This window comes from Dermochelys coriacea, chromosome 3 (genome assembly GCF_009764565.3).
Source record: "Dermochelys coriacea isolate rDerCor1 chromosome 3, rDerCor1.pri.v4, whole genome shotgun sequence".
Lineage (NCBI taxonomy): Eukaryota > Metazoa > Chordata > Testudines > Dermochelyidae > Dermochelys > Dermochelys coriacea.
In genome coordinates this window covers 111,197,524-111,216,186 of record NC_050070.1, presented here as the reverse complement: position 1 = coordinate 111,216,186, position 18,663 = coordinate 111,197,524, and the positions used below count along the sequence as shown (strand labels likewise).

At 40.2% G+C, this 18,663-nt stretch overlaps 1 protein-coding gene across 7 annotated transcripts in view; it reads right to left on the bottom strand.

Moving 5' to 3' along the window:
• UTRN (utrophin) overlaps positions 1–18,663 on the bottom strand; it is a 607,443-nt gene that overhangs the window by 71,560 nt on the left and 517,220 nt on the right. For all 7 annotated transcript variants that reach the window (XM_038397679.2, XM_043511144.1, XM_043511142.1 and 4 more), the window contains 3 exons: positions 18,038–18,195; positions 14,322–14,488; positions 8,466–8,577 (listed from right to left, as the gene is read on the bottom strand). In XM_038397679.2, the coding sequence (XP_038253607.1) occupies positions 8,466–8,577; positions 14,322–14,488; positions 18,038–18,195 (437 nt within the window). The remainder of the gene's footprint in view (positions 1–8,465; positions 8,578–14,321; positions 14,489–18,037; positions 18,196–18,663) is intronic.

Below are 18,663 nucleotides of genomic sequence, written 5' to 3'. Positions count from 1 at the left end.
CAGAAAAAATGTTAACTAATAATTTAAAATAACATTGACTTAGTTTTTAAATCAATGATTTCTGAGCTACCTAGAAACAACTGGTCCAACAGATGGGTTTCAGTACACCAGAGGCCTCCAGCTTTCTACATGGCTAGAACTAGTAGGGGAGCTTTCAGCATGGCCTATGAAAGGCCCCAGCCCCCCCAGATCTAGCCTCAAAAATACCCGAGTAGTATCTCTGCTTGGACAGTTTGAGACTATGACAATTGCATGTCCATCCCACCTCCTGGGCCTGTCCAACTTCCTCCTCCTCTCTGTTCTCCCATTTCTCTCTCTCTCCTCACTTCACCTTCCCTATTCCAGCAACCTCATCTCCTCCTTTTTCCTCATTCTCTCTTTTCACCCCATCATCCCCACCAAAATTACACCAGATTAATTTGCATGCCAACTTTCACCCTGGCCTCTTGTTTACATGCTGTACTTCTTTTCCCTAATACATTTTTAATGTTTGGGTTTTTTAGGAGGTAAGCTCTTTGGGATGGGAATGGAAACTGTCTTTCTACATGTTTGCATAGCACATAATCTTGATCCCAACTGGGACCATGGGGCATCAGTGTAAACAGGGTGACTATTACTTCTAATGTGAATACCACAAATATTTGTCTCTGTCACATATCAAATTCCTTGCTTCAGGCTTAAACTTGAAGATGTCAGGAAGGAATTTTTCACAGCCTGCATTTAGAGTATTGCATATATCTAGCTAAGTGTACTGTGTTTTTTTCCTTGCCTCCCCAACATATATTTGACTAGCACAGCAGGAAAGGATATCTTATTACATGGATCAGTGGTCTCAGCTGGTATGACAAACAATGTGTTTTGTTCTTACATTTGAATTTTCCACATATTTCAAATATTAACATATACAAAGGTTACCATGATATAAGCTGAAGAAGAGGAATTGGAGAACCTGACCTGGAAAACAGCTACAGTTGTATGCATGTGTGGCAAATATATTCTAACTTTGTTAGGACTTTCTGGTTAAGTCTTCTCAGGAGGAAAATGACCTGACAGTGGCTATGGCTTTTGAAAAGAAAAGAAAAATGTACGAAAGTAAAAATCAAATGGAAAAAGATGACTTGTTTCATCCACACAATCAATATCAATAAACGTGTTGTGACAAAGTTCCTCCTCTGCCTTGGTGAGTCCTGTGCTTATTGGTGGATTTGCTCACCTCGGAGCCCGCAGTTTGGCCACTTTCGTGGCTCAAATCTGCCATTCATTCAGTTCGCCTCATCACTGGCCAGCATGGGGAAAAGGAAAGAACAATCCCTGCAGTCTCTGCTGATCCACCTAGTGGATCAGGGAACAGGCCAGAGACCTTCCCCTCTAGTGGAAACCACAGTCCAGGTCAACTCCTCCAGTATCAAGTAGGGAGTTGGGGGGATGGAGGGAACCCGGGCCTGCCCTCTAGTCCGGGTTCCAGCCCAGGGCCCTGTGGATTGCAGCTGTCTACAGTGGCTCCTGTAACAGCTGAGTGACAGCTACAACTCCCTGGGCTACTTCCCCATGGCCTCCTCCTAACACCTTCTTTATTCTCACCACAGGACCTTCCTTCTCATGTCTGATAATGCTTGTACTTCTCGGTCTTCCAGTAGTAAGGCCTTCTCACTCTCAGCTTCTTGCACCTCTTACTCCCAGCTCCTCACATGCCCACCACAATCTGAAGTGAGCTCATTTTTAAACCCAGGTGCCCTGATTAGCTTGCCTCTCAAGTGATTCTAGCAGCTTCTTGATTGGCTGCAAGTGTTCTAATCAGCCTGTCTACCTTAATTGTTTCCAGAAAGTTCCTGATTGTTGTGGAACCTTCCCTGTTACCTTACCCAGGGAAAAGGGACCTACTTAATCTGGGGCTAATATATCTGCCTTCTATCACTCTCCTGTACCTATCTGGCCTGACCCTGTCACAGTGTACAATGTTAACTACTCCCTTCCACACAGACGCTTATCATTTGATGAAAAAGAGAAGGCAATGCAGAGCTCCTTGTCCTCATTACAATGTAAGGTAAAAAAATCTTTCCTTGAAACTAGGGAAACTTGACATAAGTTGGCTTATGTCAGACCTGGAACACAGTACAGACAAAACCAAGAACTGAGGTATGTGAAAATATGATAGAAGAAAATGAGACTGTAACCAAACACTGACTTGAAAACAAGATTGTTTTTTAGAGCAAAAACTAGAAATTCAGGAGAAGAAACTGCATATCCAAAATGTTCCAATTTTAGCGAGCCCTGTTGAAGAGGAAGGAACTTTTCTTACATTATGCATTTGCAAATTAATCCTGCAACTGCTAAGATTTAACATTATAGATGGCTAAAGGAAGGCATCTTAAAACAGATCCTCCAGGGCACTAACATGCTAAGTACCATTGATTTCAATGAACGTTAGATGCCTAAAATACGCCTTTGAAGATCTGGACTCCTGTTACTAGTATGGGGTGACCGCAAATAAAACAATGCAATGTTAGGATGAGCTTGACTATGCCAAGACTTATGATTAAGAATCTGAGTATGCCCAGTAAGAAGTAGAGCTGATGTCTTCTGATCTAAGTACTGGTGTGACGGCTGTTACCTTCGCTGACATACTGAGCACACAACAGGGGACTTCCAAGTTCCAGAGCTAAAAGCATGCTACAGCTTGAGATAATAAGCCAAGACATTCTAGCAGGGGTTGTAACAGACTCAAGCCCTCCGAGAACTGGGCACAGAGCGGGGACATGTAGCACACACAGCAGCACTTAATAAAAGTATCAGGCCAGGTCTTGGTAAAATGTGACTCTTGCGGTTTCATTAAATGTTTTATTGTGTTAAAAGTTGTATCACACCAAAGGAGGAACAATTACTTCCTTCAGTTCCTCTCAATTTGCAAATGAATCTTATAGGAAAATTCTGCCAATTTAAGCAAAAACTGAATTTTTTCTAATTGTCATGCGGGCTGCAGAGGAAGCACTTAAATCAGGTGATGGTGCTTCCCCACGATGGGCCCAGCAGCACTGCAAATTGCTTTTATATGGGAGGAGGAGGGAGAAAAAAAGGTTTTGGCACAGATTATAGATAAATGTGAAAGATACGCTAATATAAGGCTATTAATTATGAGCTGGGATATTTTACTCTTATGAAACTGACAAAGATCAGACACAAATTTGGGGAGTATACAATTCCTTAATGACTTCTATGTGAAACATAAAATGACCATAGAGGCAGACTCTGTTGCAGAAAGTTGATTTAGAGATGACCCAAGCCAGATCGATATAAGAAGAGCCAATCAAAGAATTGAAATGTAGACTCCGATTTCAAGTGACTTGACAGAGAAAGAAAAGCTAGTCTATATGGCATCATTTCAAAAAGATTGAAACTAGATGTAAAAGAAAACAACAAGCAATTACAATAAAAAGGTTAAAAGACGTTATTAATTAGATGAGGTCACATAAGCCAAGAAGTTATCCAAGAGTTGGCTGAATATGCCAAAATGCAACTCCCCCCCCCAACTATGTCATACAGCAAAAGCCAAAAGCATCTTCATGACTGGAGAACTGCACAGAAATATCACATCTTTCTCTGTAGGTTCAGTGTCTGCAGCACAAACTGCTTCACTTTGGCAAATATAGCTATTCGTTAGCGTAGAGTTTTGGACTGTAAATTGGATAGTGAAGTACAATCCAATGTTATCCCAAGGAAAATATAAAAATGATAGTTAAGGAAAGGGTACTGAGATATAAAGTAAACCTTGTTTCATATTTGGGATATAAAATACTAGCAGAAGGACAAGTTATTATTATTACTTGTTTAAAGGTTGGTAAACAGACCTCATTTGTTGAGCACTGGAAAGGAAACCCACCTCCATATGGCATACCCCAGAGAATATTAATGGCAACAGTCACAGAATTAACAGATACACGCATTCATCAGCAGAAAGGAAAAAAACGGGAGGTAAAATAAAGATTAATTAGTTTAAAAATTTTGAAATATTTACATTTTAATATTTAATAAAATGTTAAAATGCAGGGAATTAAGCCATTTGAAAGTCATTACTGCAGTGCTGCCTTCAGTTTTTTGAGTTTAAAGGTTGATTTTCTTTTAAAATGTTTTGAGGTTTTGTGCATAAAACATGCAGCTGTGAACACAAAATGCAATTTCTGCTGGTTTACTTTGCAGTTCTGTGCACAGTTACTTATTTTGTATATGCAACATGTTTTTTTTTCTGAATCACAGATATAATTTTCAAAATATAGGTCTCTGTCAGCCAATTAACTGCTAGGGAAGATAAGAGAGGAAAAATGAGGATGTAAAGAGAAAACTAATTACAGAATATGGAAAAAACTAGAACTGACTTAACAAAATGTGATATAACATGAATATCAGCTTTCCTCAGAGTTGTTTCATTTATATAGCTACAGTATCTGGCATGGTAATTTACCAGCCCAATCCTACCGTTAAAGTTTACAAAATTAATGAACTGAAATGTAATGTAACTCATGGCTATACTGCATGATAATGAACCACTAATGCTACTCAATATCATCTGAATTGTGCTAATAGAGTTGTGCAATATGCAAGGGAATGTTATACTAATATGCCCACCTACTGCAGTAATGGAAAACAACCAAACAATGTATCTAATGCTTTCTCACTCTGAGGATCCCTATAAGGTTCATGCATCAATATAAGAAATGAATGAAAGAAGGTCAGATTCAAACCTGAATTTTGTTCTTTGGGTTGTATATTCAAGGTATAGATGTTTGAACAGTTGTACTTAAGATGCAAATCAGAACACTATATCCTTTATTTTTGGTGAGTTGAGAGTTCACACAGGTTACGTATCATCAAATAAAAAAGCAAACTTTAGAAAACAAAAACACCAAAAATTATACTACCATCCTCGTACCAGGAAAATAAGAGGTTACTCACCTTATGCAAAAACTGTGATTCTTTCAGATTTTTTTCTCCATGGGTATTCCGCTTCAGGTGCACATATGCCTCTTAAGCACGTGATTGGAGACTTTCCATTAGCAGTGTCCATTTGGCCCACATATGCACCCTATAACTCCTCATGCTGGACACCGAAATTACATAAGGATGCACAGGCGAACTGCTCTCAGTTCCTTCTCCACCTGAACATCCCATAAAGAATTGTTCAAAGCACAGGGGAAGAAGGGCGGGTAATTGAGTACCCATCCAGGCACACATCTCAAAAATCTGCAGTTACTGCATGAGATGAGTAATCTCTTCTTCGAGTACTGTCCCTATGGGTGCTCCACTTCAGGTGGCTTCCGAGCAGTATCCGAGGAGGAGGGAGCTTCATAATTGAGTCTAGAACTGAAGATAAGTGCTTGGTACTGCAGTACTATCAGGTCTGGCAGCATAGATCAATGCACAGCATAGAAAATGCATGTATTTATGTCCATATAGCAGCCCTACATAACTCAGACACTGCCATGTTCTTGAATAATGCTGCAAATGTTGCTTGTGAACAAGTACAATGTGCTATTGCCCTTCGGTGGATGAACACTGGCTGCATCATAACAAGTGGTAATACACCCAGATATCCATCTCAACAGTCTCTGAACAGAGATTATGGCCCCTTTGAATCTATCTGCGGAGGAGATAAAAAGTTTAGGTGAACTTTCAAAATTGTTTCATACTATCTAAGTACAAAGATATGAAAACAGGTCTCTTGCAGACAGTTATGTGGTTTTGAAAAAAACACTGGTAGATTAATAGATTGGTTAAGAGGAAATTCTGACAGTCTTTTAGGAAAGAATTTAGGGTGCAGGCATAAACAGAGTTTGTCGTTGAAGAACAGTGTAAAGGAGGTGGTGGATGGGATCTGCCATCAAGGCTCCAAACTCCCCGGCCCTACAGGCCAATGTGATGGCTACTAAAAAAGCCATCTTAATAGATAAATGGAGCAGAGAGCAGATTACCTTTGGTTCGAATGGAGATCTCATAAGGTATTTTAGTACTAGGCTGTGGTCTCTAATCTGGGGGCAGAGAGTCCCCAAACATTTAATAAACCAAGATGACATAGGGTGAGCAAATATGGAGAACCCTTTACTAGGGAATGAAAGGTTGATATTGTGGCCAAATGGACCTTAATTGAACTGACAACCTTATTTCTTTAGATCCAACAGGTAATCCAGGATGACTGAGAATGGCACAGATTCAGGCAGACACCACCAGTGGAAGAATCTTTTCATTTCTGCAAGTAAGTAATACGGGTTGACTCCTTTCCACTGTTTAGAGCAGTAGGATCCTAATCCTGTGAACCATGGAGGAACCACAACCTGAAGTGGAGAATCTATAAATGGGGGTGAAGCACATGACCCGCATCCTAGGAGAGGAGATAAGGACTGGTCAGAAGCTTGAACAGCTGTTGAACACATAGACGAAACAGGTAAGGGTACCAAGCATGTACCAAGGATACCAGCCAGGTTGGTACTATAAGGGTAACTTGGCCTTGTCCTGCCTGAATTTATCACCCTTAGTATTAGCAGTATTGGGTGAAATGTTTAAAACAGACCCTTCTTCCAAGACAGAAGACAGGTATCTCCCAAAGAGTGGTGTCCCAGATTCCTCTTGAGAAGAAAAGAGGGCACTTCTTGTTCCTGGAGGTAGCGAAGAGATCCACTTCTGGAAGTATCCCTCTCTGAAATATATTGTGGAGAATTTGAGAGTCTAGCTTCCATTCATAGTCCTGTAAGAAGTCACTGCTGAGAATATTGGCTGTGGTGTTCCAATTTCCTGAAATTTGGATCTGATGAGCTAATGCACCAGCTCCATAGTTTCATGGTTTGTTGATACAGAACATGCAGGATATATTGTCTTTCATGACCCAGACTGATTTCCACTGATGAAAGGTAGGAAATGAAAGCAGGTGTTACTGACTTCCCTGAGTTCTAACAGATTGATGTGGAAATTGTTTTCCTGAGGTATCCATCTGCCTGAGTCATGAGGTCATTGACATGAGCTCCCCATCCCAACAGTGATGTGTGTGTTGTCATAGTTACTCATGGAGCAGAGTGACAGAAATAAATGCCTTCACAGACACTGAGTTGATCTTTCCACCACTCACTCGGAGAGGAACTGTCATAGGCCTGTCCATAGAGCTTCTGTCTGTAGAATAGGTTGTTCTTAGCCAATCCAAGAAACAGCAGTTGAAGGTGTATATCTATCTATATATATCTATATCTATATCTATATATATATATCTCTTTCCCCCACCAGGGATTGTAAAGTAGCCTTAGAGTCCTTTAGTGTGTACAAGGACTCATCCGTGGTCTCCAAGAAAAGCTTATGACCACTGAAGGGGAACAGTGTTCTAGTCTTCTTTCAGAAACCTTGAGAGTTGGAGTCAGACACCCTGCATGTAACTACAGATGGACCTTGCAGCAGCAGCAGCATCCAAGGATGCTTGAAGAGTGGCTCTAGCCAATAACTGATCCCCTGAAATGATGGACTGGATAACCCTGAACAAACTATTTTAGAAACTGTAAACAAGATAGCTAAGGCATGCTCAAGGTGAACATGTTAAGGCTCTGTCTCAGGGCAAGATGGTTGAGAAGGGCAGTTCACCTATGCATCCCTATATAGCATTGGCATTCAGCACAAAGACACAGAGCACATGCATGGGCTGAACAGACACTGCTAACAAAATCTCTGATCAAGGGCTCAAGAGGCACACGCACACTGAAGTGGAGTATCTATAAGGACACTATGCGAAGAATTACCAATTATTTTAGTTAAATTTCACAGAAAACACCTCGTAGAAACAGCATTAATTGAGAATCCCATGACTACTTACATCAGCTAGAAGATACACAGTTGTGGAAATTAATGATGGTTAGTTACTGCAAGGGGACTTTTCACATAGCTTTTTGGGGTGTCCTTATAAAAAATAAGCTTTTTTTTTTCATTTCTCAGCAACGATCTAATTAAAAAATCCAAATAAATACAATGAATTCAGGGGAAAGGCTGGCATATTTCCAAACCAGATTTTGATAAAGTAGGCCAACTACTGGGCCTGGACAAATTTATCATGTACTTTGAAAAATATTGAAGTTTATTATGAGTACATAAATGTTTATAATGCAGTAGTAGCAAAGTGTATCCATCTAATCTAATGCTTCTTCCATGCAAATGCTGTATGTATATTGTAGGTTTCTTCAATACTGTACATTTGTTTTACAGAAGAGAAATCTATCTATATTAGGACTATATATTGCCACCCCTTATCTGAGTGCCTTCCATGTGAAATCAATAGCAAGAGCAAAATCCCTAGTGGATTTCATGGAGAAATGCAGCAACACAAGCCATGGTAGAGTCTATACCAAAAAGAGGCAGCCTATTTAGGTGTCAAAGACTGTGCAAGAAAAACTAGACTAATGCAAAAATAATCTACTGGAAACAGTTAGTAAATCAGCACTCACAGGTATACAATACTCCACCATTGGGTAATTTAATTTATGGCCCTTAGCTGTACGGCCAGAAAAGAAACAGCTCTGGCAGACATCATAGTTGAAATGTTTCAGGCTCCGGTACCTGTGGAGATATTAAGCAGAGTGATTAAGTCATTTACCAGAGCTTCCTAAATTTAAGTTCTATTATTTGCTTGCTATTAAATCTCATAAGGTAAATTAGCTTACTTTCTCTCTCTTTTGTGTTCTTAAAAAAGTGGAGAGAAAGTTGCTCTTTGAAATGGTGACAGCTCATTTGACTTGGATGCTCTGTAGCAACAGCAGTGCAAGGGGGACACTGAGTTTGTGAAGCTAAACTTAGAAACCACCATGTTTGTCTTTATATATTAAATTGTGGGAGCATGGCTCATCTGCCTGATGTGGTTAAGTCACATGAGTTTCATAGTGAACAGCAGACCAGAGAGTGATGCTGCCAGCATCACGTCCAACTGCCTTTGATTGTCCTTACCCGATAGATCAGGTACCCATTTTGCAGCTGGATTAACTGGAGGTGGCCTTTCCGTGTGAGATCAAGCAAGGCTTGAATCCACGATCTACCACTGAGCCACTGCATCTCTATAATACTGCCTGATATAAGAAACATGTTTCAGCACACTGCTGCAGGATGTAGCTCCATGTTAGTCTATCTATGACATGACACTTCGGAACAGAAAACCTTGCAGAACATGAATTCATATGCAGGGAGTAGAGGTTGGCTTTGAGAGGTATGATGTGAAAAAACAGAGTTTATAATTCTACAATTTAAATCCACTTTTAAAACTCGTGGTTGCTTTGTTTCTTTTAGTAACACCACATTTTTACAAAAATGTGCCTCAGCAATCCTGTGAACATCCTCAATTTACCACCTTCCTTTGCATAGTAGAAATCTTTACCTATGTAGCAGCATAGCATAGAAACAACAGTTAGTAGAGACAGAAAAAGCAGTATCGCAGTGTTGATTTAGGATCTGTGTAAAGCCCCGTGCAAGGGCTGATGCATAAACTGCACCACTCTAGAATTCAGGAAGACCCACAATTTCTCCCCCACTGTCTCCTTGCTTAAGGGGATCATATTTGCTATTTACCTATACTAGCAGCAAATTACAATGCCCCCCTCCACCTGATACCAACTCAGCTGCACTGCCGAGCAAATGTGGTGGTGAAGCTAAGGGTACACAGCACGCACTCACTCCTGTATGCCTAGATCTAAGATCCAAGTAGCCCATATAGAAGTGTAAGGGGGTTCTTACCCTTTCACCTCTGGGCAGGTGTGCAGCCTGGCTCAGATCTAGCCCCAGTTAGAGAGAGCAAATAAAAACAACCCCCTAAAATACATTGCATGTATTTAAACTGCACTTGCATGTATGCCCTGGTATGTCTTGATTTCAGCTATCAGAACCCAGCAGGGGCTGCTTATGAGTGAGCCAATTCAAGCTTGCTTTGTGTGGCTTTGGTCTACAGAAGCCATGATGTTTTGTTGGAGGAATTTAACATTGGTTTTCTTTTTTACTTCTATCTCAATTCTCAGAAGACTTCCAGCCCCACAATTTGCCAGAAGTTAAGGCTGTAGCAGGAAAGGTTGCCTGATCTTTTGGCCCAGGTCCCAAGAAATTAAAGGGAGTTGTGGAGCTGGAATCTGTGCTGTTATGATTTTAGGGTAGTGACTTCCAGTAGCTAAAGCAGATTTAACTAAAAATGCTGAGTTACTGTGTACCAACATGTGAGAGAAAAACAGAATTATCCTATAAGGAACTTTATGCAGTAGAAACTAGAATGACTGACTGTGTGTGGAGTGACACCTGAGTGCTGATGCCGATCAATGATAAAAAGGTGTTATAAACAAGCTGCCTCTTGAGTGGCTTCTGCAATAGCTCAGAGACCTAATGGAATGGAGAATGAAAAATCTCTAGTTTAAAAAAAATTAGCTTAGCTAACTTTTCCCTGGAGTTTATTTATTTGCGTTTTCTGAGTTTATGATGGGGTTGCTTGTGGGACTCAATAGCACAAGGGCACACCTTCTGGTTTACATCTCATGTTCCTGAAAGGTCATGCTTCAGGGCTTTAACCAAACACCTACATGGGTCGGGAAGGGATTCTCCCCTTACATTGCATGTATTCTGGTGGGGAAAGGGTTTGCTCTCCTTCCTCTGAAGCATGGCTGGAGATGGGACATGGGCTCTGAGGCATCACTGAGCATCCCCTCTCTCAGATGCTTGACTGGCTGTTTCTTGCTCACATGCTCAAGGTCTCTGTGATTGCCACATGTGGGGTTGGGAAGGAATTCTTCCCCAGGTCAGATTGGCAGGGACCTTGGGGATTTTTTTTGTCTTCCTCTGCAGTGTGAAAGTGCAGGTCGCTTGCCAAGATTATCTGTGTACATTGCACTTAATCATTCCCCTGCCATTGCAAGGGGCTCAGGAATTGGTGCGCCTCAGTCCCTCCTATTCTCTCCCTGTGGCACATAACAGCCTAGTCTTCTTTGGCCTATAATACGTCTAATTTCAGTTGTTGGGTTCAGTGCTCAGGTGGTGTTGATGGCCTGTGATATACAGAAGTCAGACTAGGTGATCTGGTGGTTCTTTCTGGCCTTAAATTCTATGACTCTGACTCCACTCCCATGCAGGTGCCCAGGTCTTTGGGAGTGAGGGGCTCTTGCTCCTCTGGGGGAGTCTGAGCTACATCCCTCATCTGAGGTGCGATATGGGGCTCTTGCCTTTCCCCGCTGGGGGGAATCTGGTACTGCGCCTGGTATGTATGCAAATAATTGCCACTGGCTACTACCAGATTCAGATGAACAGAGGGAAGGTGGGGTAGGCAACCTTTGTTTTTTTATTATTAGCGTTAGAATGGACTCCTATGGGGAGTGTGAAGGGGTTGTAAAAGAAGGTGAATGGCTCGTACATTTCAGCAACTGTCAGGTTGGCAGAATAAAGGTATGTGTGGTAATGGGGCATACTGGGTCACTGCAGAAAGGGGGAGTGGCATTTCCTGGTTTTCAGACCAGTTTGAATTTTGCTCAACTCAACATTCACCAAGTGACCTTAATGCTGCATTAATGCAGTTTTTTTGTCTTTGAACAGTATATACCTTTGTTACAACTAACAGCTCAGAAAGACTAAAAGGCATTTTCTCTCAGGAAGACCAATGAAACTCAACAAATTTTGGGTTAATAGGCCAAGCCATTTTGGAGATATGATGTCCAAAAAAAATTAGGGATTTTTTCAGAAAGTCAACAACAGGGAATTTTAAAAGAACACTGCCTTATGCATCCTGGCCACAAAATTTAAAAGCCTCTACTCAGATTTTTTCCAAAGTTCCCAAGTGAAAAAATAAAGGTATACTGGGATGAGATGTGATGTGAAATGAGGAACTGGCTTCTATTTTGGGAAAGTTGTGGGGTGGTGCTGAAAACTGAGCTCATAAAGGGAATTTCAAACTTCAACTATTGAGCCACTACCTCATTTCAAACATTTTGATCTCAGAGTAGTATAGTATAGTATAGTATAGTATAACCTTTCCTAAAGCTGGACAGTTCTAAAACATATCAGATAGATTTGAATCTGCAATCGAGTAATTGCTTTAGTCACCTTACAGAGATTTTAATCCTACTCGTTTTGACAATATTTAATGGAGAGAAAACCTAAATGTTTTTTGTTTTGTGATTCATAAGAATGTGTGTGTGTGTATATGATTTATAGATTTACTTTTAAGGTACACTGATGCAGCTGTTTATATGATTTATGCAGGGCCCCACATAAAATATGGCTAGTTAAATCACTCTTTGCCATGATGTTATATAAAACTCTGTCTGTGTTGCATAAATTGCATAAAAATAGCTATTTCCCTGCCATCTTCCTGCTCTCAGCTTGTCTGTCTGCCCTTTTGGCTTTCTTTTCCATCTCTGTTTTTTTTTTTGTCTGTGTTTTTGCCATAGAGGAAGTTAAGCAAGATTCCTGTATTTGGGTCCTTTATTGTTGCTCTTAAAAGGATAGAGGGAGAGGCAAAAAGAGGAGATTCTTTATCGTTCAAATGAGTACAAGAGTCACCTGTCCTAGACCTACTCTCAGAATGGGCTGAATTGTCTTGAAGGGGACATGAGGGAGAGTTGTAAGAGGCAGAAACTGCCTTCTGTAGCTCTTAAATGTCACAGGTTACTTGCGCACAATAAGGTGAAGGGGAAGTGATATGAACATCCTAAACCTTGCTCTGCTCTTGTATGCTTTTATATAGGATCAGCATATGTATATTCAATAATTAGTTGTAACAGAGTGTGGTCACCAGCCAATCCAAATCATAATATTTTTGGGACTAAGTTGGAGAATGTGCACTGTCTTTTTCTTTAAAAACTTACCAGGCTTCTTTTGGACAGACATGGGAAGAGAGACCTAAGTTAGATTGTTTAGTGCTTTTGGAGAGAGATTGTACAGAAGACTCATCATAGCAATGTATTAATGCTAGAGCCAAAATGAAGAAAGATTGCAGCTTTAGGGTATTTTAATATTGGCTAGTGTCCATTACGTTAGCATGATTTGCTGGAGAGCATAATGCCAGACTCAGTGTAAAGTATAAACATGAACAAATATATATAAAACTTTCCTGCTGCTCAGTTCTATTTTTGATATCTACAGAGTACATAAGCTTATTTATACTTCATTCACTGCCTATTTGCCTCCTCTGATGCAAAGACACCTCTGTGACAGCATTTCTGGGACACTGGTCAATCTCAGAGCCCTTTAGAGTCTATCAGCACAATCTGCAGGAGGTAGAAAAATAAACTAGCTCTGGGGACACAGCAATGAAATCCAGATACTGAGCAGCCTGAGGAGAGCAAGAGGAACTCATTAGTCAGATGACAGGTTTCAGAGTAGCAGCCGTGTTAGTCTGTATTCGCAAAAAGAAAAGGAGTACTTGTGGCACCTTAGAGACTAACAAATTTATTAGAGCATAAGCTTTCGTGAGCTACAGCTCACTTCGAAGTGAGCTGTAGCTCACGAAAGCTTATGCTCTAATAATTTGTTAGTCTCTGGTGCCACAAGTACTCCTTTTCTTTTTATTAGTCAGATGGGAGGGCTGTGGCAAAACAAAGAAGGGCAAGTAATTTGGCAGGAAGATATGATCTGTTATATTATTAAGAAAAACCCCTAAGTAGGGCCCTACCAAATTCACGGTCTATTATGGTCAATTTCATGGCCATAGGATTTGAAAATTGGTAAATTTCATGTTTTCAGATATTTAAATCTGAAATTTCACGGTGTTGTAACCGTGGGGAGTCCCAACCCAAAAGGAGATGAGTGTGTGTGTCACAAACCTGTTGTAGGGGGGTCATGGGGTTGCCACCCTCACTTCTGTGCTGCCTTCAGAGCTGGACAGAGTGCGCATGAGGGGGGTGCAGAACTATTGGCAGCCAGGAGAGATACCCAAGAGCAGCCCTGCAGGGAAAGAGCAAGTCCTGTCCTGCCCCAGCCCGGACTAGCAGCTAGGAGCCCCTTTGCTGGGGTGCTCCCAGCAGCACAGGGAAGATTGGATCCAACTCTACAAGCCTCCTCCAGCTGCAGGAAACTCTGGGGCTCCTGCCCTGTCCCAGAGCATCCTGCAGCAGGTGGAGGCACCTGGAGGTGGGTCTAGTCTGCCCCCGAGCAACAGTGCAGGGGTATGGACAAGTCCTGTCGACTCCTGTCCCTCCCCAGCCCAGCCAGAGCTAGGAGGACCTTTGCTGGGGTGCTCCTAGGAACAAGGGGACATCAGATTTCACGGGGAAAGGCTTATTTCACAACCCTAAAATTGGTAGGGCTCTACCGATAAAACTCCGTACTAATTCCACTCTTCTTACCTGAAGCCAACAATTGGACATTCCTTGCAGATGTTGCACTTGGCCTGGTGTTTTGCCGTTTCTGCAGCTGCCACTCGGTGTAGAACTGGTAGCCATACCATAGACTGTGGCTCCAAACGCATCCAGTCTATAAACTGCTTTACACTAATTTCCGGCTTATTGTGATTCTGGTGAAGGAAAACCAAAACACAACAACAATAAAAGCGTAAAACACAAGATTTTTTTTTCATTACTCTATTTTAAAACCAAAAATCAACCCAGCTGTAGGCAATGCACAAAAAAACCCAACAATATAATTATAAATATGAGCTATAAGACACAGCCTTCATTAAATGTCAAGCAAAGAAATGAATAAGGTGAGCCTGTAAAAAAAGAAGGAAAAAAGACAAAAAGGGTAAAAAATATGGGGCTACCACTGACCCATACTAAAAATTATCTTTGAAATAGAAGTTGTTAGAAGGAATTGGAAAGCCAAAGGAAAGCAAGCCCTGCACTGAAAGGCTACCTTTAGAAGAGGCACCCTTGCCTGCTGACGTAAGATGTGGCAACAGGCCACCTAAAGAGCATAACGTATTTGAGTGTAATTGCTCATTGTGGTGAGGCTAAAGGAAGAGATAACAATGTTGGCTATTTTTTTTAAAAAGTCCTAAACATCACTGAATTTAAATTAACATGTACACAAATCTAATATAAATAATAATTTAAAGTAAATCTATAGGCAACCAAATTATTATCACACTTGTTCCATGGCAAGTAAACATGTTTGTGCAGTCTGAATATGTTGAAACCAGTGGAGAAAACTGGATAAAATGGAAATATATTAATATTTTATAACCATAAGGACATGTGCTGTTGTTCTGAGTTCATGGCAAGATAAATAAGACGCAGCCTAAAAAACATCAATGGTAAGCAATAATGCATGACCAAAAGTGACTCCAAGATTCTTAACCTACTCATTGCCCAAATGAATCCCTCCCAATAAGTGATAACACCAAGGAAGACAGTAATAATGAGCTCTACCCATCAGCAAGACATTTGTTTTCACAGAACTAAGGACAAGATAGCTCTGACACATCCAGCTTAAAATATCATCCAAGCACTCCTCTAGAGCAGAGGCTTAACTGGCAGGGTCCACCTGACAAGAGAGATGTAACTCTATCGTCAACAACATAATGATACCCTAGTGTGTGTTTAAAGATTATCTTGCCAGGAGGCATTATGCATACACTGAATATTGCGGGATATGAGATTGATCCTTGAGGGACAGCACATCAAATCCCTTAGTGGTGACACACAAGAAGTCCGTCACCACCAATTGAATCCTCTCTTCTAGATAGGACTTGAACCACTTGAGGCCAGTAACAGAAACACTAGCAATATCTCATATTTATTGAAGCAGTAGTAGGAGAGGTCCAGAGGGGCCAACCTGCAAACTGACCTTGATCTTAATCCAGCAGATTACTCATGAACCTAATTCATAGATTCCAAAACCAGAAGGGACCATTGCTATCGTCTAGTCTGACCTGTATAACACGGGTGATAGAACCTCCGCAAAATAATGCCTAATAAACATGGCCTTACTTCCAAAGGAAGACCAGAACCCAGATTAGAAACTACCACTTATCTCTTATAAAAACACTCAATCTTTCTGAGCTCTGAACTAACAACAAAGGTCAATCAACCCAGCTTTAGGCACTGCACAAAAAAACCAACACAAAGATCACTGAAAACAATCCCAGAAGCTGCAATAAGGAAAGTTAAAAGAAGAGATGTTGCCCCTCTTCCACAGAAGTCTTCTAACATTCTCTTTTGTAGGATTTAATGAAGTCACAATACTATTAAATGTCTGACATTTCACTTATAAAGATTAATTTATATACAGCATAGGGACTTTTTAATCCCTGATTCTTAGCATTGCTCAAAGGCAGCCACATTCACAAAAATAATAAATGCAACCAACATAATTATCACTACAAAACAGCTAGAGCCTTGGGCATCCTTTACAAATTCAAAATTTGGTTGTGTTCCATTAGAACGTCTTCTCTTTCCTCCTATCTTCCCTAAAAAGACAGACATCCCCTGCAGTCTAATCAACAGTCTGCATATAGCTGAACTGCAGTCCTGTACTATGATCTGTCTGTTGCATAAAGACTCCAGACATATAAATGACTATGTTGCAAACACTGTGAAATTGCCAGCTCCCTTGTAAAAAAAAACACTAAGTCATCTCCTGATGTGTAGGATCAAAATTACTAAACCACCACTCCCCTGCACTGCTGAGATGAAGCCTTGTTCCAACAGAAGAAAGTGTGTTGTTCCCACAATATAAGGCTGCCCAGAAAATGTAACGCAGGGTAAGTAACTGCTACTATAAGTTTTAACAGGGCTGAAAGCTACCAAGACTGCCATAAGCCTAAGGGTTTTAAGATACTTTCAGATGCACTCAGAATAATTTCTTTTCCTGCACTAAGTCATTCACTGGAATTACCTTTTGACAAAATCCTCAGCTTCTTGTTTTCCAGAGCATGCAAGTCTCTGAATAAAACTTAACTGATGCATTATGTTTTTAAACACCCATCTGTTTATTTTGTATATGCCTTTTAAAAGTGGAGATCAGGAGCATACTGTACTTGTGAGAGGAAGGATTGTCCATTGGTCAGGGCACTAACTTGGGACTTGGAAAACAGAGTTCAATTCCCTTCTCTGCCACAGACTGTGTGATTCTGGGTGAGTGACTAAGCTTCTCTATACCTCAATTCCCCATCTGTAAAACAGGAATAATAGTACTTCCCTACCTCTTCAGGGTGGTGTGAGAATAAATACATTAAAGACTGAAGTGTTTTGAGATCTTCTGATGAAAATTGCTATATAAGAGGTATTATTTATTATTTTCAGTATGGCCATTATCCAAATACAACACCAGTCAATAATTTGACTCATTTTACATACAACCCACAAAGAGAAAACAAAAATCTTTTAAAGAAATTTCAAATGTCTTGGATGGTTTTGACAACAAATCCTGCATTTTGGCAGGGGGTTCGATTAGTTGACCCTTGCGATCTCTTCTAACTCTGTTGTTCTATGATTTATGTGAAAGACAGACAGAGAAGAGTCACAGTTACCACCTTAAAACAGGTTTTAAATGTTTTATCACTATGGACTGGGCATACTCTGTCTTTTTTCTTTACTACAAGAACAATAAAAACAATCCTTATATAATAGTTTTGCCATTAATGGAAGCTATAGATGTCACTGAAAATCACACCAGTTATTAAAGTATGTAAATATGGATTCAGCTGTCTGCCTTTACAAATCCAAGTTTAAAAATTTTGACCTATAGCTGAATTACTTTAGAGTCAATAAAAATGTGTAAAATGATTTTTTCACATCTGTAATATGTATTTCTTAATATAGCTCTAATACATAATTGTTTTTTAGGGTGGTCCAGTCTATACCTTGAAACCATTTACATATTTTAACTCTTGATCTGCCTTCTGTTAGTCTTCCATGAAAGAGCTGCATTTAATACTCATTCTAATTATATATTTGGATATACTGTGTGCCTTTTATTATTTTTACACTTTACTATGAAGAGACTGTCTGCTAATGCCACAGTTGATTTTGACCTAAATAAAGTTTCTGAATATATAAGGAGGTACAAACCAAAAAGATACAGCTGACACATTTCATACATAAAGAAAGATTGTTGATCTTACCTGCTGGAAGCAACTACGAACACTGGGCTCAATATTACTGCCACCAAAAGCTGCTACTTCTCCAAGCTGCCGGGGGATCTGGATGGCATCATGAAGCAGAAGGCCAAGCTGCCTCTGGTCACACATTTCTGTAGGCCCTGCCACTTCCTTAAAGAGATCTGCAATACAGACAATAGTCGATGGCTCATATGGGAAAGTCATTTTAGTCTCAGTCTGGTCTTTTTCTTTTTCTAATTTATTTGTCAGCACTTCAGTTCTATTAGTTTTATAATATTTCCTATTCCAAATGTATCTATAATGGGTCTGATTCTCCCATGGCTTACAACCGTCATATCCCAGTGTAAATCAATTAACTTCAATAGTGTTTTTCCTGATTTACACTGGTGTAAATGAGGATAGAATCAGATCCAGTAAGTATAGTTTATGCTGCTTATTTTAATATTCTTTACAACAAGAAGTGGAATAAGCACTACCGTATCGTAGCTCCCGATTTACAATCAATTAACTATCTGATAAAAATATGGGAAATACTACAAAACAAAATATAGGATTAAAATAAGACGTTATATTATATTTATTTTTGCAACACTTATAAAGTTTTCTGCGTTATCACAGGAATGATAACT